The sequence below is a fragment of the Hylobates moloch genome, unplaced genomic scaffold, assembly GCF_009828535.3.
Source record: "Hylobates moloch isolate HMO894 unplaced genomic scaffold, HMol_V3 SCAFFOLD_7, whole genome shotgun sequence".
Taxonomy (NCBI): Eukaryota; Metazoa; Chordata; class Mammalia; order Primates; family Hylobatidae; genus Hylobates; species Hylobates moloch.
Genome location: NW_026652282.1, coordinates 42976298 through 42997297, shown reverse-complemented (window position 1 = coordinate 42997297; position 21000 = coordinate 42976298). Strand labels below are relative to the sequence as shown.

At 44.0% G+C, this 21000-nt stretch overlaps 1 protein-coding gene across 1 annotated transcript; it reads right to left on the bottom strand.

The window, feature by feature from the left end:
- Positions 1 to 17397: 17397 nt before the first annotated feature.
- SPACA5 (sperm acrosome associated 5) lies at positions 17398 to 19620 on the bottom strand. Its single transcript, XM_032756834.2, has 4 exons — positions 19184 to 19620; positions 18597 to 18755; positions 17687 to 17765; positions 17398 to 17582 (listed from the first exon to the last, which is right to left on the bottom strand). The coding sequence occupies exons 1-4, from the start codon at positions 19326 to 19328 to the stop codon at positions 17486 to 17488; spliced, it is 480 nt and encodes a 159-aa protein (XP_032612725.1). The 5' UTR covers positions 19329 to 19620; the 3' UTR covers positions 17398 to 17485.
- Between the last annotated feature and the right edge of the window lie 1380 nt (positions 19621 to 21000).

Here is a 21000-nt window from a genome sequence, read left to right as displayed (position 1 = left end):
GATTTGGGATCCTCTTGTCCCTTAGGGCTCCATACAACCCAGGATGGTGAATTTTACGTGTCAACTTGCCTGGGCTACAGGGTGCCCAAACATTGCATAAAACTGTTCTGGGTGTGGCTGTGAGTGTGTTTCTGGGTGAGCTTAACCTTTCTCTGGAAGACTAAGTGAAGCTGACCTCCCTCCCGGATGTGGGGGGCCCCACCCAGCCAGTTGAAGGCCTGAGGAGAGCATGAGTCAGAGGGGACTCCTCCTGCCTGAGTGCTGGGGCTGGGACATCAGTTTATTCCCGCCTTGGAGCATGAACTAAAAAGTCAGCTCTTCCTTGGCCTCAAGCCTGCTGGCCATCACACTGGACCTGCACCACCCGCTCTCCTGGGTTCCCAGCTTGCCAACTACAGGTCTTGGGACTTGTGGGCCTCTGGGCCCATGTGGGCCAATTCCTTATAATAAATCCCACATATCTCCACAGAGACGTAGACATATCGCCTCCTATTGGTTCTGTTGCTCTGCAGAACCCTGACTAATAGATGACCTCTTCCGTGCATCTCAGGGTTCCTGCTCAACTGGGGGCCTGGCTGGTGTTGGTTTATTTGCACTACGAGGGGGCGGCCTTGCCGGTGATGTTCCTTGTGATTTAGGCCAGGCGGGGTATTGTTTTCATAACTGCAGGCAACACTAGGCTGTGAGTTTGTCCTCCGTGAGATTCTATTCCATCCAGGGCAGCCGTGGCCTGGTGGATTGTTTAGCCTTAGCCATCGCTGACAGAAATCAGGACTTGTGCTGGTCAGGCGCCCCCTGAGAAACTACTGTGTGGGCTCAGCACTCCATTCAGCCTCCTCAGACTATAGAGTCCTCATGCCGCGCCACCTGTCACCAGATAATCCCACTGGAATGTGCAGAGCTGATGGAGGACATCTTTGGCCTCAGCTAATGTTTTCCATCGCCAGTCTGCCCAGGGGGTTGTGAGGCCTCATGTATGGTGGGCAGCTTTCTAAGCCACCAAAATTCACAAAAATGCAAAATCCATACTGACCAGGTGTACATGGACTGCAGTGCAAAGCCTCCTGGGGGTCACTCCCAGCTTCTGCACTAACTGTGCAGAATCCTTTAGTAGGGAAGCCGCTTTTCCATACCGTCCTGGGGCAGCCAAGTGCTTCACTTCAGCCCCTGTCAGGTGGAGCTTGCTGTGCTATGTTCGATACATTGTCTGTAGCTTTTTCTTTTCTTTTCTTTTCTTTTGACGGAGGCTCGCTCTGTCGCCCAGGCTGGAGTGCAGTGGCGCGATCTCGGCTCACTGCAAGCTCCGCCTCCCGGGTTCACGCCATTCTCCTGCCTCAGCCTCTCCGAGTAGCTGGGACTACAGGCGCCCGCCACTACGCCCGGCTAATTTCTTTTTGTATTTTTAGTAGAGACGGGGTTTCATCGTGTTAGCCAGGATGGTCTCCATCTCCTGACCTCATGATCCGCCCGCCTCGGCCTCCCAAACTGCTCGGATTACAGGCGTGAGCCAGCACGCCCGGCCGTCTGTAGCTTCTTCATTTGGTTCCCTGGCTAGGTCCTTAAGGACAAGCAGGGGCTCCGGGTGAGACAGAGGGTGTCTCCTCCTCCAAATGAGAAATGGCCTCTTCTTCTTGACCCTCCCCTGTTGTCTCTTCTGTCTTTTTGACTTTGCTGTTGGTGACTGTCAAAGGAGAGGGTCAAGTTCCTCACTCTCTCACGGTGGTATTGTGCCGCATCATCCTCTAGAGGGCGCCGGTCCTCTTCTCCGGGGTCTTCTCCGCCTTCTGGTCTCCTCTGATGAAAGAAGATTATATGACCACAAGGTGGCGTAGCACAATAAGGGTTATTATTATTCTATGCCCCGATCATAGACTAGACAGCCAGGCTTGATGTGGCTAGTATGAATGAGAGACCTACCCTCTGGGCCGTGTCCTGGCGAGAGGCGCGCAAGCCCAACATGGGTCCCCTGGTTTGGATTCAAGAGGACAGCCACCTCCTTTGGAGTCCTGGTTGGGACAGCAATATAAACATCTTGTCTTTAGTCACGTGAAGTAACAGTTTTGCCCCACCTCAACAAATTTGGGGTCTTGATATTGCTCCGGAAAGGAACAGAAATGATGTCACCTGTAATAGCAAACTCAAATGCGACAAGAACAGAGGCATGCTAGCTGTTTACAAAAGCGCCTCTCCCAGCTGTGCTTAGGGGATCCACGTCAGACCAACATCGCTGCTTTATAGCCATGTACACGTGTCATATGCGTCTCAGAGTACCCCAAATCACAGGGCCAACTCACGGAGCTCCTCCCACTCTAGCCAGTCATGGGGTCAGGATAGCCCACCCTCAGTCCAGAGATGTGTACTCCCCCAACCTTTTGTGTTCAGACCCACAGGCCTTATAGTGCCCTGTGGGTGCCCCAGCAGTTCCCTGCCTAGTGGGGCTCCAGGCGGGCAGGGTGACCTCTTTCCCCAGGCAGTTCCATACTTGATCCCAAAAGTCAGTTCTAATGAAGTGGATTCATTCAAATACTGGTGTTACTGCTTGGCCAGGCTGGTGAGGCACAGAGAAAACCCACAAATGTAGAGTATGTGACACAGCACAAAGCAGTCCCATGCCAAACTGATGCAATGGCATTCCAAGTTTAGAGTTCCACCGCTTGAGACCATCCAGGATTGTTTTACCAATTAATTGTCCTACTGTCTCCTATCTATTTCATGATTACCAGAAATCCTTCCCTTTTCCTCCTTGTCACTTATAGGGAGTTTGAGCGATTTAGGGCGCTGATGAAGGAAATAAATGACCACAAGGTGGCGTAGCACAATAAGGGTATGGGGTGATTCTGTGACAGGTTTGCATGAAGTCCCTCACAGCAGGATCCTGTACAGAGGTTATGGCCACTGGTCAACTATTCGGAAGGGCAGAACGACAAGGGAACTGCTGGGGCATCAAGACGCGGGCTTATTTGTCTAGATTATGTCATTCAGCAGCAAAGAGAAAAGTCTCTGGGTCAGAGAACTCCGAAGGGCAGCAGCAGCAGCTTTGGGTATTTTATGGCCTGGGGCCTAACTTATCTATTCCCCAAAGATGAAAGATGTAGTACCAGGTTTTCTGGGGTATGTAAAGCAGGAAGGCTCCCAATGCCTAAAAATCTATGTGTTTGGGCTATTTATGAAATATTTGGGTGTGTAAAAATTTGGTGCCAGCAAACTTTTGAGTTAAGGGATCTCAGCCTGCAGTGAAGAAATAAACAACCTGGGGGTCAATACATAGAGGCCATCTTTGGCTTATTTATATAACAGTAAAGGCGTAATTCATCCTATCTGGTCCTTAGAAATTCTGGCATAAAAGTTTAAGGGTAGAGAGTTATAGTAACAAGATAAGGATGCCTGCTTTTGTCACTTCTATTAAAGATTGTACTCAAAGTTCTAGCCAGATAAATTTTTAGGCAAAAGAAAGAAATAAGAGATGCCCAAATTAGAAAGAAAGTAAAACTATTTCTATTCCCAGATGATATGATTTATATATATATAGAAAATCCTAAATAATCTGCCAAAAAAAACAACTGTTAGAACTCATAAACAAATCCTGCTAAATGGCAGGATGCAAGATCAACACACAACTAGCAATTGCTTTTCTATACACTATCAATGAAAAAGCCAAAACGGAAATTAAGAAAACAATTTTGTTTATGATAGGATAAAAAGAATAAAATACTGAGAAATAAAGTTAGCCAAGCAGATGCAAGAGCTGTACAAAACATTGCTGAAAGAAAGTAAAGAAGGCCAGGTGCGGTGGCTCACGCCTGTAATCCCAGCACTTTGTGAGGCCGAGGCGGGTGGATAACCTGAGGTCAGGAGTTTGAGACCATCCTGGCCAACATGGTGAAACCCCGTCTCTACTAAAAATACAAAAAAATTAGCCAGGCATAGTGGTGGGCACTTGTAATCCCAACTACTCAGGAAGCTAAGGCAGGAGAATTGCTTGAACCTGGGAGGCGGAGGTTACAGTAAGCCGAGATCACACCACTGCACTCCAGCCTGGGTGACAGAGCAAGACTCTATTAAAAAAAAAAAAAAAAGTAAGGAAAACTAGATAAAAGGAAAAACTAAATAAAAGGAAAGTGTTCGTGGATAGTTAAGGAAAACTTAACATTGTTAAGATGGCAATACTCCCCAAAGCAACCTACAAATTCAATGTAATCTCTAACAAAATCCCAAATCCCTTTTGTGCATAAAGGGGAAAGCTAATCCTAAAATTTATATGGAGTTGCAAGGGTCCCTGGATAGCCAAAACAATCTTGAAAAAGAAGAACAAATTTGGAAGACTCACACTTCCCTATTTCAAAACTTACTGCAAAGGTACAGTAATCAAAACAGTGTGGTGCTGGCACCAGGATAAACATATAGATCAATAGAATAGAATTGAAAGTCCAGAAAAAAAAACCATGCAGCTCAAATGATTTTTGATTAGGGTGCCAAGATCATTTAATGGGGAAAGAATAGTCCCTTCAACAGATGCACTGGAAAAATAGGTATCTACATGTAAAAGAATGAAGTTGTACCATGACCCCATACCATATATAAAAGTTAACTCAAAATGGATCAAAGACCTAAATACAGGAACTAAAACTGTAAAATAACTAGAAGAAAATGAAGGAATAAATCTTCATGACTTTGGACTTGGCAATTGTTTCCTAGATATGATACCAAAAGCATAAGTAACAGAAGAAAAATGAATAATTGGACTTAATAAAAATGAAAACTTTTGTGTATCAAATGACATTATCAGGAGAATGAAAAGACAACCCAGAGAATGGGAAAATTATAATCTGATAAGGGTATCCAGAATATATAAAGAACTCTTACAATCTAATACCCAAAAAATCCCCAGTTAACACTGGGCAAAGACTTGAATAAATATTTTTCCAAATAAGATATACATGATATACACATGGCCAATAAGCTCATGAAAAGATTTGTCATTAGTCATCAGGGAAATTCAAATCAAAACCACAATTAGATACCACTTTACATCTGCTAGGATGGCTACAATTAAAAACCAACAAAACAACAAGTGTTAGAGAGGATGTGGAGAAATTGGAACCCTAATACACTGCTGGTTGGAAAGTAAAATGGTGCACCCACTGTAGGAAACAGTTTGGTGGTTCCTCAAAAAGTTAAACATAGAAATACCATATGATCCAGCAATTCCACTCCTAGTTATATACCTAATAAAATGGGAAACAGGTAGGTATTCAAACAAAAACTTATACACCAGGCGCAGTGGCTCACGCTTGTAATCCCAGCGCTTTGGGAGGCCGAGGCGGGCGGATCACGAGGTCAGGACATCGAGACCACGGTGAAACCCCGTCTCTACTAAAAATACACAAAAAATTAGCTGGGCGTGGTGGCGGGCGCCTGTAGTCCCAGCTACTCGGAGAGGCTGAGGCAGGAGAATGGCGTGAACCCAGGAGGCAGAGCTTGCAGTGAGCCGAGATCGCGCCACTGCACTCCAGCCTGGGCGACAGAGCGAGACTCCGTCTCAAAAAAAAAAAAAAAAACGTATACACCAATGTTCATAGCAGCACTATTCATAATAGCCAAAAGGTAGAAACAGCTCAAATATCTATCAACTGATGAGTGGATAAACCAAATATGGTATAGTATATCCATACAATGGAATATTATTCAGCCACAGAAAGGAATGAAGTACTGTTACTGATTAACTTCGAAGACATTTTGCTACCTGAAAGAAGCTGGACACAAAAGACCACATAGTGTATGATTCTACTTATATGAAATATCCATAATAGGCAAATCTATAGCACCAGAAAGCAGATTAAGTTGTAGCCAGGGGCTGGGGGGAAAGGGGAATAGGGAATGATTGTTTAATGGGGATGAGGTTTCCTTTTGGGGTGGTGAAGACAGTCTGGAATTAAATGGTGGTAATGGTTGCACAACACTGTGAATGTCCTCAATGGCACTGAATTGTGCAATGTAAAATAGTTAAAATAGTAAGTTTCATGTTACGTGTATTTTACCACAATTAAAAAAAAGGTGTTTATATGGTGTAAAAGATGTGTGAATGGTGGCCATGAAGCAGAATGAATGAAAGCAAATGGCAGTGTGACTGAATGGTGGGAAATTGGGGGCACCGTGGGAGAGAATACATGTGAATGATTGGTAGAGTGGGAAGGAGTAGGAGCCATGAGGGGCAGAGTGAGCTGGAAGGGGAGTAATGGTGTTACTTTATATCTGAGTGGGTCCTGTGCCCCTGGAAAGCAGTCATGGTTACAAAATTCTCACAGCCCCTGGCTCCCTTTGGGGTTTCAGCAAAGGGCTAACTGCAAAAGTCCCTGGATTACCTGCTTAGGCTGCCATAATAAAATGCCACAGACTGGATGGGTTAAACCAGAAGTTTATTTGGCATAGTTCTGGAGGGTGGGAGAAGTCCAAGATGAAGGGGCCAGCTGATTTGGTTCCTGGTGAGGGTTCTTTATAAAGAAAGCCATAAGGCTTGCAGACAACTGCCTTCTTACTGTGTTCTCACATCACCTCTTTTTTGTGCAAATGGAGAGAGAGTGAGCAAACTCTTGGACGTCTGTTTTTATAAGGGCACTAATCCCATTAGACCAAGGCCCCACCCTCATGACCTCATATAGCCTTAATTACCTCCCAAAGGCCCCATCCTCAAATACCATCGCATTGAGAGTTTGGGCTTCAATGTATGAATGGGGGGGAGGGGCGCAGTTCAGTCTATAGTAGTCCCTAAAGTATTTACATATTCTGAGATAAGACCTATCTCTATCTGTCCTGATGACTCAAGGATGACTCTTTTGCTTACCTGCCTCTGTACAACCCGAGGTCTCCTTCCTTGGCTTTGGGATGTTCCTCATTAAGAAAAGTTTTCCCTATTGCAATAGCTTGAAAGGGATCACCTGTGCATTTTCTTTCAGGTGATCAATTGGTAGAATGTGATTAATAGGGCAGAGTGTTTGAGGTCCGGAACCTGATCACTGTCTGTCTCCTGTTTATTCCCCTAGGCCTCAGGGAGGCCTCATAGAACTGGGACCCTGGAATCTCTGCCCTCTCAAATCTCTCTGCAACAGGTTCCCAGGAGGAGGATGGAATGTAGGCCTGGCGGGGTCACGATCAGATCTGTCTTCTCACCTAGTCTCCGACTAAGATTCCACCTCACCCAGGCCCCTTTATCCCTGGGCTTCTGTCTCCAACTCTCCCTGCGCCTATGTTTACCAGTGTCACTTTCTTCACGTTTCTTTCTCCGAGGGCAGATTGTACCACACCTCCCTATTTGCACCAGTGGTATCTCCCACAACGGACTGTACCAACCTGAGCCTTCGCCACCGCTAGCTTAATAGTATCTCTCTCCCTACTGTTTTTTTCTTGAGAGGACTACCAGCTCCACACGTTCTCCCCATCTCCCCAGTGATACTGACCGGTGGAGGAATGTATTATCACCGGCTCTGCATCCTTTCCCCTCGGTAATAGGTACCAGGGAGGTCTGTACCATTTCAGGCCTCCCCCATCTCCGCAGTGGTATCTCCCGGCGGAGGGGTCTGTGGTCCTGAACTCAACATTTTTACATACCCGTTCTCTTGAAACCCTCTAAACACGCCCATAATTTGCCCGTCACTAGCTTTGCACAAAGGGCCGCACTTTTATCGCCAAGTTTTCAAAGTCCTCTCGGAGTTCTATCTTTTCCAAACTTTAAAAGGCATATTACTCTCCTGTACGGAATGGTAAGGGCTGTAAAGATGCCTGCTCCCTTGAGAAGCTGGTTTACTGGCACGGCCATTTTTCTTGCCAGCCAAAGACGTACAATCATTGCAGTTAAGGAACAAAAAAGGTTTGGTGTTTTATAGCACTGCTTAATAACTATAGTTAGCAATAATTTATTGTACATTTTCAAATACCTAGAAGAGAGGATTTTGAATATTCCCAACGCAAAGAAATGATAAATATTTGAGGTGATGCACATGCTAATTACCCTGATTTGATCATTACACATTGTATGCGTGTATTGAAATACCACTCTGCACCCTACAAATATGTAAAATTAAAAAAATTTAATAATTAAATTAAAGAAAACCACAAAACAACTTTGGCTGCTAGCGTCAATGGCTTTGGGAACGGTACTGTGCATGAGCAAGTATAGTGACTGGCAGTACCTAATGCAGGGTAAAGGTCGGAAAAAGGTGGCTGTCAGAGGAAGTTGTGACTGATTTTGGAAACACAGGGGGACCTTGCTCGAATAAGCATTCGGATCTTAACATCAGAGCAGGGTATGAGGCGGGGCAGAGAGTTTTACATCGAACGGAAGTGAGAGGGCTGGTGGTCTGCGGGCAGAGTCGTCATTTAACCTCTTTGTGCCTTAGTTTCTCTAACTGTAAAATAGGGATGATGATGTTAATGATAATAATAATAATACCTGCCTTGTATGGTTGTTGTGTAGATCAATTGAGTCAATGTGTTTACAACAATGCCTAGCACATACGTAAGTCTTACATATGAGTTTAATACTGTTATCATATTATTATTAATACCATAAAATGGATACATATAAACACATAAAAAGGAATAGGGGAGTAGAGCAAAACCAAGGCCAGGTTGAAATGTCCATATGTAGATCATAGGATTCTACATAATTATGTTGAGCTACAGTTATTTTTCTGAGCTTCCTAGAAGCCACAACATAGAGGGGGAAAAAAGCTCATTTGCTTTATTTATCTCACCCATACAGAGAAAGTAAGCCACTTCCTCAGAAGCAAAGATTTCCTTGATAAGACAGTTCTCTGATGTGTCAGCCAAGTCCCTTATCAGCAATCTTGTGATAAATACAGAGATAGGATTGCTCTGCTGTGACTTAAAATATGTCTGCATGTCAACCAAAGGTGTCCTGCTAAAGCAGAACTAAAAATACGTGACTCTTCAGGAAATCAAAGCCATGTCTGCGCAAATAGCTCTTATGTTCTGGCTCAATATATGGACCTTGATCATCAGGAAGAATCAGTAAACCTCATGCTCTTCAAATTCTTTTCTGATCTATATGTAGTTTTTCCACATCTGGGGTTTCAGTACAGCCTGAGCAACCCAAAGGTCTGCCCTTTTCCTTTTTAGGCTCAGAATTCGTGACGTCCCTAAGCATGTTCAGTACTTTCCCTTCTGCCCTTTTTAAGAAAGTCTATATTATTTTGTCATTTTTTTCTCTTCCTACAGAAGTGATTTAGAAGTGGCACACCAAAAATCCAAACTCTTGAGGAATATACAATCTGAAAGGGGAAATTCACTTATAATCTCATATCACCACTCATTCCAAATAACCAATTTCTGATGAATTTGGTTAATTTCCACCTATACACCTCTCTCTCCCCCTTGTTCTTTCTCTTTATATTTACATACACATATAAATATATACGTATGTAAATGTCTTCCTTTTGCTAGAATCTGCTCATTATGTAAAACTGTTTTGCCATTCCATTTGCTCTTTCCGGAATAATATTAATAATGGTCATAGTAGTAATGATAATGATAATACAAATGATAATGATAACAAAAGTGACACAACAGGAGCCGACATGTAGTGAGCTCACACTGCACCTGACACCATACTAAGCACTATAGATGCATGATCACTTTTAATTCTCACAATGACCTTAGGAAGTAGGTACCATTTTTATCTGACTCTTACAGATTAGGAAGCTGAGTACCAAAGTGGATAAGCAGATGGCATGGGCTTGCACAGCTGCTCACTGGCATAGCTGAAATAGCCCCTACTTAATGAACACTTGTTGATGGAAGGTATTTCAGTATCAGGACATAGAGATATTTTTAAGAGATGCTTTTTTTTCTTGTATGCATGTACTATGATTTATTAATCAGCCCCATATTGAAGGACTTCTGTGTAATTTCTGCTACAGTGTGGCAGTGATCTCTCTTGTTGTCTTTTTCTTTAACTTTTATTTTAGGTTCAGGGGTACATGTGCAAGTTGGTTATATAGATAAACTCATGTCACGGGGCTTTGTTGTACAGATTATTTCGTCACCAAGGTACTAAACCCAATGGTTATTTTTTTTATCCTCTCCCTCCTCCCACCCTCCACCTTCAAGTAGGCCCCAGTGTCTGTTGTTCCTCTCTTTGTGTCCATTAGTTCTCATCATTTAGCTCCCACTTATAAGTGAGAACATGCAGTGTTTAATTTTCTGTTCCTGTGTTAGTGTGTTAAGGATAATAGCCTCCAGCTCTATTTATGTTTCTGGCCTCCAGCTCTATTCATGTTGCTGCAGAGGACATGATCTTGTTCTTTTTAAAATTGTTTTTTTTTTTTTTTTTTTTGGAGACGAGGTCTAGAGATGAGGTCTTGCTATGCTGTCCAGGCTGGTCTTGAACTCCTGGGCTCACATGATCCTCCCACCTTGGCCTCTCAAAGTGCTGGGATTACAGGCATGAGCCACTGCACCTTGCCTGATCTCATTCTTTTTGAAGGCTGCATAGTATTCCATGGTGTATATGAACCACATTTTCTTTGTCCAGTCTACCATTGATGGGCATTTAGGCTGATTCCATGTCTTTGCTATTGTGAATAGTGCTGCAATGAACATATGCATGCATGCGTCCTTGTGGTAGAACAATTTATATTCCTTTGGCTGTATACCCAGTAATGAGATTGCTGGGTTGAATGGTAATTCTCTCTTTAGCTCTTTGAGGAATTGCCATGCTGCTTTTCACAATGGTTGAGTTAATTTACATTCCCACCAACAGTGTATAAGCATTCCCTTTTCTCTACAACCTCAGCAGTATCTGTTTTTTTTTTTTTATCTTGTCATCTATCTTTGTACACAGTGGTGAGCATTTCTAGAATGTCTGGTTCAAAAGGTGGGCACGTTTTGAACTTTCATAGACATTGCCAAACTGCCTTTTGAAAAGTTAGTACAAGTTGACACCCCCCACTAATAATGAATGAAAATGCCCTTTCTAATCTTCTTGTCATGGTTTTAATCCTTGCCATTCGATAGTTGAAAATATCTCATTTCTTTTGTGTGTGTTTGTCAATGAAATTGAGTATCTTTTCATATGTTTTTCTTTTTATATTGCTTTTGTGAATCATTCTTTCACAAATGCTACTCTTTTTCCTGTGGGATTTTTTAATCTTTCTGTTACTTTTTTTTTTTTTTTTTTTGAATGGAGTTTAGCTGTTGTTGCCCAGGCTGGAGTGCAATGGCACGATCTCAGCTCACTACAACCTCCCCCTCCCAGGTTCAAGTGATTCTCCTGCCTCAGCCTACGAAGTAGCTGGGGTTACAGGCATGCGCCACCATGCCCAGCTAATATTTTTTGGATTTTTAATAGAGATGGGTTTTCACCACGTTGGCCAGGCTGGTCTCGAACTTCTGACCTCAGGTGATCCATCTGCCTTGGCCTCCCAAAGTGCTGAGATTATAAGCGTGAGCTCCACGCCTGGCCTTTTTCCTTTTTTCTTTTCTTTTCTTTTTTTTTTTTTTTTTGAGACAGAGTCTCACTCTGTTACCCAGGCTGGAGTGCAGTGGCGCAATCTTGGCTCACTGCAACCTTTGCCTCCGGGTTCAAGCCATTCTCCTGCCTCACACTCCTGAGTAGCTGGGATTATAAGCACGTGCCATCATGCCCTGCTAATTTTTGTATTTTTAGTAGGGACGGGGTTTCCCCATGTTTGCCAGGCTGGTTTCGAACTCCTGGCCTCATGTGATCCACCTGCCTCAGCCTCCCAAAAGTGCTGGGATTACAGGCGTGAGCCACTGTGCCCGGCCCTCTTACTGTTTTTTAAAACCTTGTGTGGAAAACTAACTTAGATAAAAATGTTTTGGGTCAGACCTTTTATTGAAGCAGAACATACAGAGAAAAGTGTATAAAGTATATGGTTTAATGAACTTCTGCCAAGTGAAAACATCTTTGTAACCCATACCTGTATCAAAAAGCAGGAAATGACAAGCCACCCAGAAGCCTTCATCATGCCACTTCCAATCACTATCTCTTGATTCACGGCTAACGACTTTCTGATTTCTATCACCATAGATTATTTTTGCCAGTTCTTGAATGTCATATAAGTGGAATTATACATTATTAGTCTTTTGAGTCTGGCTTCTTTTACTTACCATAATGGCTTTGAGATCCATCCTTGTTACTTTATGTGTCAGTAGTTTGTTCTTTTTCCATACTATTCACTATTCCTTTTGTATAAATATATCACAATTGTTAATCCATTCCCCTGCTGGTGGATATTCCATTTAGCTATTACAAATAATGCTTCTGTGAGTATTCTTGTGCATGTGTTGGTGAACATATGTGTGCATTTCCATTGGATATATACCTAAGAATGGAGTTGCTGGATCCTGGGTTAGGTGTATCATCTACCTCTTGCAGATGAGATAAGTTAGACAAACTAACTTAGATGTTAATTTAGATGTTCAGCTTCAGTAGATTCTACCAATCTGTTAAGTGCCTACACCATTTTACTTCCACCAACAATGTATAAGAGCTTCAGTTGCTCTACATCCGGCCAACACTTGGAAGGAAATTGGAAGGGTAGCAGATCCAGGATTTAGGGGGAGAAAGACTCAAACAGAATGCAAATAGCCAGGCCTGGTGGGGTGGCTCACACCTGTAATCCCAGTACTTTGGGAGGCCGAGGCGGGTGGATCACGAGGTCAGGAGTTTGAGACCAGCCTGACCAACATGGTGAAACTCCGACTCTACTAAAAATACAAAAATTAGCCGGGCGTGGTGTCGGGCGCCTGTAATCTCAGCTACTTCGGAGGCTGAGGCAGGAGAATCTCTTGAAACTGGAAGGCGAAGGTTGCAGTGAGCCGAGATCGTGCCACTGCACTCCAGCCTGCGTGATGGGAGCAAAACTCCATCTCAGAAAAAAGAATTCAAAGAGCCTTTCAGGAAAGCTGAAGGTTGTTGGTCTTAATTTCAGTTTTCTGTTGGCATATAGTGGTATCTCACTGTGGTTTAAGTTTGCCTTTCTCTGATGACTAATGATGGTGAGCACCTTTTCATATATTTATTGGCCATTTGGATATCCTCTTTTGTGAATTACCTGTTCAAATCTTTTTTTCTGGTTTTTCTACTGGATTATCTATCTATATTTATCTTATTGTTTGTAGGAGTTCTTTATAGTTTCTATAGTATAAAAGTCCTTTGCTATATATAGGTACTGCGAATATCTCAGAAAAGGCCTTTTTGAAATGATTAAAGAGTAGCTTCTCTCTGAAGAATATTTTCTTTATTTTAAAAAGTATTATCATTTTAATTTTTATCCACTCAATTGAATAGAAGCATTCAATTACAGGGATCGTGTCATTTGACCATGTGTCTGTAGATTTCACCCAGGAGCGGTGGAATTGACTGGATCCTCTTCAGAGGACCCTGTGATGCTAGAGAACTATAGAGAGATATAGAGATGTGATACTACAGAACTATAGCCATCTGGTCTCTGTGGGTGAGGATGGCTTCCCTGAGTAATTCATGGTATATCCAGTAGAATAACTTTCCATCTCTGAAGTGCTTCAATATTTTGACCTCAGGTTCTAGGGATTAAAGATTCTTAATCCCTCCTAGACTGAACAAGGTGTTTCTATTTTCATCTCCTATGTGAAATTTACCCTCATGAATATGTGCCTTCCTAACTTTTCGAGGTCCCAAAGCCCTCACAGACGTGCCCAAGTCTTATATCATTTTCCGTTACAGGGTATCCCGTGACAAAACCAGATGTGATTGCCTCTTTGGAGGAGGGAGGACTTTGGATCACAGAGAGAGAAGTCCCAAGTTTGAGTTGTACAGATAAGAAAGAAATGAGCAGGCCAGGCGCAGTGGCTCATGCCTGTAATCCCAGCACTTCGGAAAGCCAAGGCGTGTGAATCACTTGAGGTCAGGAGTTTGAGACCAGCTAGGCCAACATGGTGAAACCCCTTCTCTACTAAAAATGCAAACATTAGCTGGGTGTGGTGTCCACGCCTGTAGTCCCAGCTTCTTGGGAGGGTGAGGCACAAGGATCACTTGAACACGGGAGGCGGAGTTTGCAGTGAGCCGAGATCGCACCTCTGCACTCCAGCCTAGGTGACAGAGTGAGACCTTGTCAAAAACAAGAAAGAAAGAAGGAAAGAAGGAAAGAAAGAAAGAAAGAAGCAGATGGGAAGTGATGAGAAGGATACTGCAGTGGGTCAGTGAGGGCTGGACATCTTTGAAAGTTTGGAAATATCTTTTTTTTTTTTTTTTTTGAGATGGAGCCTCACTCTGTTGCCCCCAGGCTGGAGTGCAGTGGCGCGATCTCAGCTCACTGTAAGCTCCGCCTCCCGGGTTCATGCCATTCTCCTTTTCAATGTTACCGGACATCCGACTCTGACCTCATGATCCACCTTACCCCGGCCTCCAAATCTGGATTACAGGCTGACCACCCACCGGGATATGAACTTCTGTTGCTAACTGTAAATTGTTAGTTCTGTGAGCTATTCTCTCACAGTAATGTTGGAGTGAGATGGTGAAGAGCTAGCCTCACCACAATCTGGCCTCGTCCTTCTGCTTATTCTTTTGGTCACCTCATTTGTTTCCAGCTTTCCTAAAAGGCTCTTTGTGTTCTTTGAGTCCTTCTCCCCACAAATCATGGATCTGCTACCCTTCTAATCTCCCTTTCCCCTGCTCATGGCTCCCTAAACCTATTTTTACCTTCTCTCCCCTATTTTATTTTTATTTATTTATGTATTTTTGAGACACAATTTCATTCTGTCGCCCAGGCTGGAGTGTAGTGGCATAATCTCGGATCACTGCAACCTCCGCCTCTTGGGTTAAAGTGATTCTCATGCCTCAGCCTCCTGAGTAGCTGGGATTACAGGTGTATGCCACCAGGCATGGCTGTGTGTGTGTGTGTGTGTGTGTGTGTGTGTGTGTGTGTGTGTATTAGCAGACGGGTTTTTGTCATGTTGGCCAGGCTGGTCTTGAACTCCTGACTTCAAGTGATCCACCCGCCTTGGCCTCCCAAAGTGCTGGATTAGAGGCATGAGCCACCGTGCCCAGCCTCTCCCCAGTTTTAAAGTATTTTTCTTAAACAATCAAATTCACCTATATTTATCGTCACTTTCCCATTCCAATTTCTATTAGAGCAACTTGGATTTGTTTGTTGTTTTTTTTTCTCAAGCTCAGGGTGTAGGAAAGAAATGTACTTGGAATTTCTTTCTGACTGGTATATAGGCTTGAAAGAAAAGTCAGTCCCACCGGAGACCTGCTTCTGACAAAGCTGTATTCACAGGCTAGAGTGTAGATTATTATTATTCTTTCTAGAAGCCTGGCAAGCTGATGACCAGCTAAAGAGGCACCTTTTGCGGCCTTGAAGATATGAGGGCTGTCAGTTGGAAGCCAAACCTCACCATAAATCTAGATGCAGGTATTAAAAGAAACTCAATTTAATTAATTAAATAAGCATAGTCCTTGGAAATGATATTCAGGAAAAATGTCTCCAGATTTAATACCAAACTCTCATAGAAAAATTAATAAAATCTACTATTATTAAAAATCGCTGTTTTGTCATAATGGAGAATAAGTTCCATACAAGAACAAAAGGGTTTATCAAATTATAGGAAGTTACAGATTTAAAGATAGCCATTAAAAAACAACAATTAAAAATATATTTTAGGCCGGGTGCGGTGGCTCACGCCTGTAATCCCACCACTTTGGGAGACTGAGGCGGGTGGATCACCTGAGGTCAGAAGTTCAAGACCAGTCTGCCCAACATGGTGAAACCCCGTTTTTACTAAAAATACAAAATTACCCAGGCATGGTAGTGGGTGCCTGTAATCCCAGCTACTCGGGAAGCTGAGGCAGGAGAATCGCTTAAACCCAGGAGGCAGAGGTTGCAGTGAGCCACTGCACTTCAGCCTGGGTAACAGAGCGAGACTCCATTTCAAAAAAAAAAAAAAGAAAAGAAAAGAAAAAAGAAAGAAAAGAAGGAAAGAAAATAAGAAAAAACAAGAAATCAGTACCCAAAGTGTTGGCACCCTTTATGGACCCACAGGGAGATGTGAGATTTCATTACCTAGGCTGGTTGGGGTGCAAGGCGGGGGAAATCCAGTTGGCATTAAGGAAGGGGGCTCTGGCATTCCTTGGCATGCAGTGGCAGCTAGCTGTTTTCATGATCATCTGTGATTATCTTGGTTGAAGTGAACACTTCAAGGTCTCAGGTGCTTGAGTATCCACCCCAACCAAAGAGTACAAAGAACATGAGGGACTGCTTCCTTATGGGAGTGGCTGCTTCCAAAGGTGCTGGCCATTGCAAAGAATGGCAAAGTGAAATTCCTAAATTCTCTGCTCAAGACACAAAGTGACACTCAGGCACTCTGTAAGAAGAAATTATTACCACGTGTGTCCATTGAATGTTTTGCCTACATTCCCGCTCTGTCATTTTAAACTTCAGACTTTGATCATGAAAGAGGGGCTGGGGGCTGGAAGAATGGTGTTATGTGGGAGGATGTAGGGAAATGTACCTTTAACTCCTAATTCCCACTGAGCTTCCTATGTAAGCACAATCCTATTGGATTCATACTCCCCTGAAGAGACTGTATCTGCCTTAAATAAAGATCCTGTAGTGACCTGAACTGAGAGTGATTTTGTGGGGTTTTTTTTGTTTTTGTTTTTTTTTTGAGATGGAGTCTCGCTCTGTTACCCTGGCTGGAGTGCAGTGGCACGATCTTGGCTCACTGCAACCTCCGCCTCCTGGGTTCAAGCAATTCTTCTGCCTCAGCCTTCTGAGTAGCTGGGACTACAGGTGCATGTCACCACAGCCGGCTAAATTTTTTTTTTTTGTATTTTTAGTAGAGATGGGGTTTCACCATATTGGCCAGGCTGGTCTCAAACTCCTGACCTCATGATCCACCTGGCTTGGCCTCCTGAAGTGCTGGGATTACAAGCGTGAGCCACTGCACCCCACTGAGAGTGATTCTTTTTAAGGGAAGCCAATTTTCATCTCTCCCATCCCACTCCTCTATCTCCAAACCTATAACTGTCTTATGTACCAAGCACTTTATGTGTTTTACAAATATTAATTCATTTAATCCTCCCAATAACCCCATCAAGTAGTTACTATTATTATCATCCTTATTTAACAGATGAGGAAACTGAGGCACAGAGAATTTAAGTATCTCTTCCAAGGCAACACAGCTAGTCGGTGGTAGAGATGGTTTCTGAACCCAGGAGAACAATATGCTCTTGATTCACAACACTATCCTCCCTTCCTTCCCCACCCTGAGTGATCTGGTATTTCTTAATTAGAGCTTTGAATATATGGAGGAAGTGACAGAATGAGGGTAACTCCAGGCATTGAATAAATGAAGAGAGTCAGACATCAGAGCATCTTTTGCATTGTTTATAGATACCATCCTTTATTAAATGAACAAGAGAAAGAAGTGAAAGGAAGATAAAATCTGTCTCTTCGAATCTGAGTCATGGATGAATTTTTGGATCAATTTTCACGTGCATATCACACCCCTTGAGCCATTCAGATAAATCATGGCCAGAACAGTGTAGCCTCCAAGAAGTCCTGGAAAATGAAGGAAAGAAGAGAGGATGAAGTGGACAGGTTGATGGGGTGGCAGTGACACTATCCCTGGCTGCCCATGGTCTGGGCCATCCCCATGAACTTACCAGGCAGACAGCCCATTCTGTGAGGACACAATCTGCTTGGCACACATGATGTCATCCAGAATATGGCGATTGAGCAGGTCTGAGGGGGAAGAGAGGGACATGGTGATCTGGTGCATTGGGGATAGGGTAACAGTGAATGGAGGGCCCAAGGGTTTTGGGTTCCTTGGGGCCTGAAGAACCTCAACCACTATGTTGACTGATTCTTGATGACCTTGATTCTCTTGTCAGTTGGTTATGAATTATCTTAATCACCATGTTAGCTGGTTCTGTACACCCTTAACTCATGTTGACTGATCCTGGATGATCTAGATTGTCATGTTGGCTAGTTATGAATAACCCCAACCTCCATACTCTCTGGTCCTGGACAACTTCAACCTCCATTTGGGCTGGCCCCAAATAACCTCAGTCTCCATTTTTTCCTGTCTTGGACAACCTCAACCACCATTTTGGCCCATAATGAACAATTTTTAACTGCTATTCTATTTTGTCCTCAACAACATCAGTCTTATCTGGAAAGTTCTGTCATTTCTGCATGGAGGTTATCTGTTTCTGTTTCTAGAACCAGACACTCTGCTTCTTTCCTCGGGGCCTGGGTAACCTCGACCCCAAATCAGGACAGTTTCTATCTCTGTTCCACATGGAGGTAAGTTTCCTGTTTCCTGAGTCTAAGAAAACTGCAGTGTCCATTCTGGGTGAGGATTGGGAGCTCTGAGCTCTTCTGTCCTAAACAACCTCTCAGGATAGTCTGGGTAGGGATACAGGATGGTGTCTCTAATAGCTCAGGCAACTTTTCTCCTTTTCCCATCATTTTTCTCTTGTTGCAGGAGATTATGGCTTAAACAACCTTGCCCTCCATGTGTGGGAGAGTAGGGCCCAGCAGGGCTTCAGTGTGTCCCCAGTGCTGACTTACCATGACAATCCATGTGGCAGAGGTTCTTGGTGGGTGTGATGCCATTGTCACACCACCAGGCAGAATTCAGTTGGAAAATGCCATATTCACTGCTGCCATCAGGATTGTGGTCCACGAAGGCGGTGTCAAAGCCACTCTCATAATGAGCCATGCACAGCCCTGGGGCAGGGAGAAGGGAGGCAGGGAGTAGGTATAGAGTCTGGGAATAGGGAAGAATAGGATGGGGGGAGGACAGGGATGGTTGTCATCTTAGTTGTGAGGGTGGTGATCTTGGTTTAGTGGTGGTGATGTTGGTGATTCTGGTGAGACATCAGTGATGGTGGTAGCGATGGTATTCATGATGGTAACAGTGGTGATGATATTGATTGTAGTGATGGTGTTGATGGCAGAGATGGAGGTGATGGTTGTAAAGGCAATAATGGTGGTGGTGTTAGAGTTAGTTAAACTACTCAGCATAGTCAGTCAGGGAGTGACTCAAGGGATCATGCCCAGGCCTGGAGAGGTGATAAAGGACAAGAGGGGGCCTGGGTCTGAATGTGGTGGGTGGCTCAGGGTTTGGATGGGATGTGGGGCAACTGGATTCTCACAGTCTCCAACGCCGTAGCCCTTGTAGCCATTCAGCCCTGCTCTCTCCAGTCTTGCCGCCAGCTCGCAGCGTTCATAGATCTTGGCATCCACAGTGACAACCGTCAGCGTGGCCAAGGTCACTACCACAGTGCCCCAGGCCTTCATTATGGCACCTGTAAGCCCTCCCAGGTGACTTGCTCCAGACTCACCCTGTGGTGTTCGGAATTAGGGGCATTCTGGAACTCTGGGCTCTATGAGCAAAGGTCTAAGTGGTAGATTCTGGAACACGCAACACAGAAGCCCCAACACTGTTGCATTGGGGATTAAGTTTCTGACATCTGAATTTTCGAAGGGACACATTCAAACCGTAGCACTCATCGTTGGTACCTTGTTCACCTCTCTGCACTTAAAGTGCTGTTCCATCCTAATTTACTGGAATGTGCCCCACATTTCATATTACAAATGGCATATTACATATACATTCTTATGCTTGACTGCTTTTTCAAATTCATTCTCATTCTGCCTTTTGTTCTTCCATTCACTTACACTGCCTTTCAGCCACTTATATTCACCCATACTGGGCCTCATATTATCGCAGTTCCCCACAGTCTACTTAGCATTACCCAAATTCTTTCATGTCATATTCCTTCTTCACCCCACTCACTCTCACTCGGACTCATTTCCTATCTTTACCTCTATTTCCCGCCCCTGCATCAAATGACTCTGGCTTACTCGCACGTGGCCCAGCCTTCAGCTTCTTTCATTGACCTGGGGCCTCATTATTTCCCCCACTCACTCCCCTTCTGCCCCTCCTTCACCTCTATTCTCTCAGAAGCTGTCCCAGGAACACCCCCATTTCCTGGAGCTCTGTCCCTATTACTCCCAAACACTAGCTGAAGTTACCCACATATACTTAGCCTGTGCTAACTGAGCCAAGATCGCACCACTGCACTCCAGTCACTGTTCTTTCTCAGTTTTCTCTTCATTGTCTCCATTTACTCTTACTCTGCCTCTCACTGCCTCATTCATTTAAATCTATTCCCATTGTAACCCCTATCACCCTCTTCTTGCTCATATTCTGCTCCTGATTCATGGCTGCCATTCTGCCTCCCAGTACCCGCATTCTGTCACACTGTGCCTCAAATTCGTTACTTTTGCTCACATCGGGCTCCCCATGTTTCCTCGCTCTACTCACCCGAGGCCGTAAGGCCTTCATCCACTCTCTGCCTCACAATACTCACCTTCACCCATCCTCTGCTCTTCACTTTCATTCCCTCTCACTCTGCCCAACACCACCTCCATTCATGTGCACTCTTGAGCTCATTCACATTTGCCGATTCCCACTGGGATCCCTGTGCACCCACGTTCCCGGGCTACTACCCTGTATTACGTACGCCCATCTAATCCCAGTCATCTCTAGTCATCCTTCTCCCTCATAGCACCCACACTCAAACTCCGCCTGCTTCACATTCTACCATGTATCCATCTCCACTCTTTTATTCTGTCCCCCCCATATCCCATTCTTCCCTTTCCATCCCACATTACCCCATTCACTCCTGCTGTCTCCTAAATTCCCCTCTTTTCATTCATCTTGTGCCTCATAAAACCACCATTCATTCACACTCTAATCCTTAGTACTCATATAAACTCCACTCACATTCACCCCCTTCAGTTGCCCCATTCGTTGAGTCTGCTCCCACTTTCACCTTTCTTCTGCTGAGATTGTGCCTCATTTCCCATCATTTACTTAATCTCATCATAATCTCAAATTCATTCATAATTGAATGCATGCATAATCATTCCCTCACTTTGGCCCACATCCACTCCACTCTGGTGT

Coding starts and splice junctions, on each gene's coding strand:
- SPACA5 (XM_032756834.2), bottom strand. CDS start 19,328: ATGAAGGCCTGGGGCACTGTGGTAGTGACCTTGGCCACGCTGACGGTT. Junction 17,766..18,596: donor CTGCCACATGGATTGTCATG/GTAAGTCAGCAC, acceptor CTTCCCCCTCAG/ACCTGCTCAATCGCCATATT. Junction 17,583..17,686: donor CAGAATGGGCTGTCTGCCTG/GTAAGTTCATGG, acceptor TTCATTTTCCAG/GACTTCTTGGAGGCTACACT.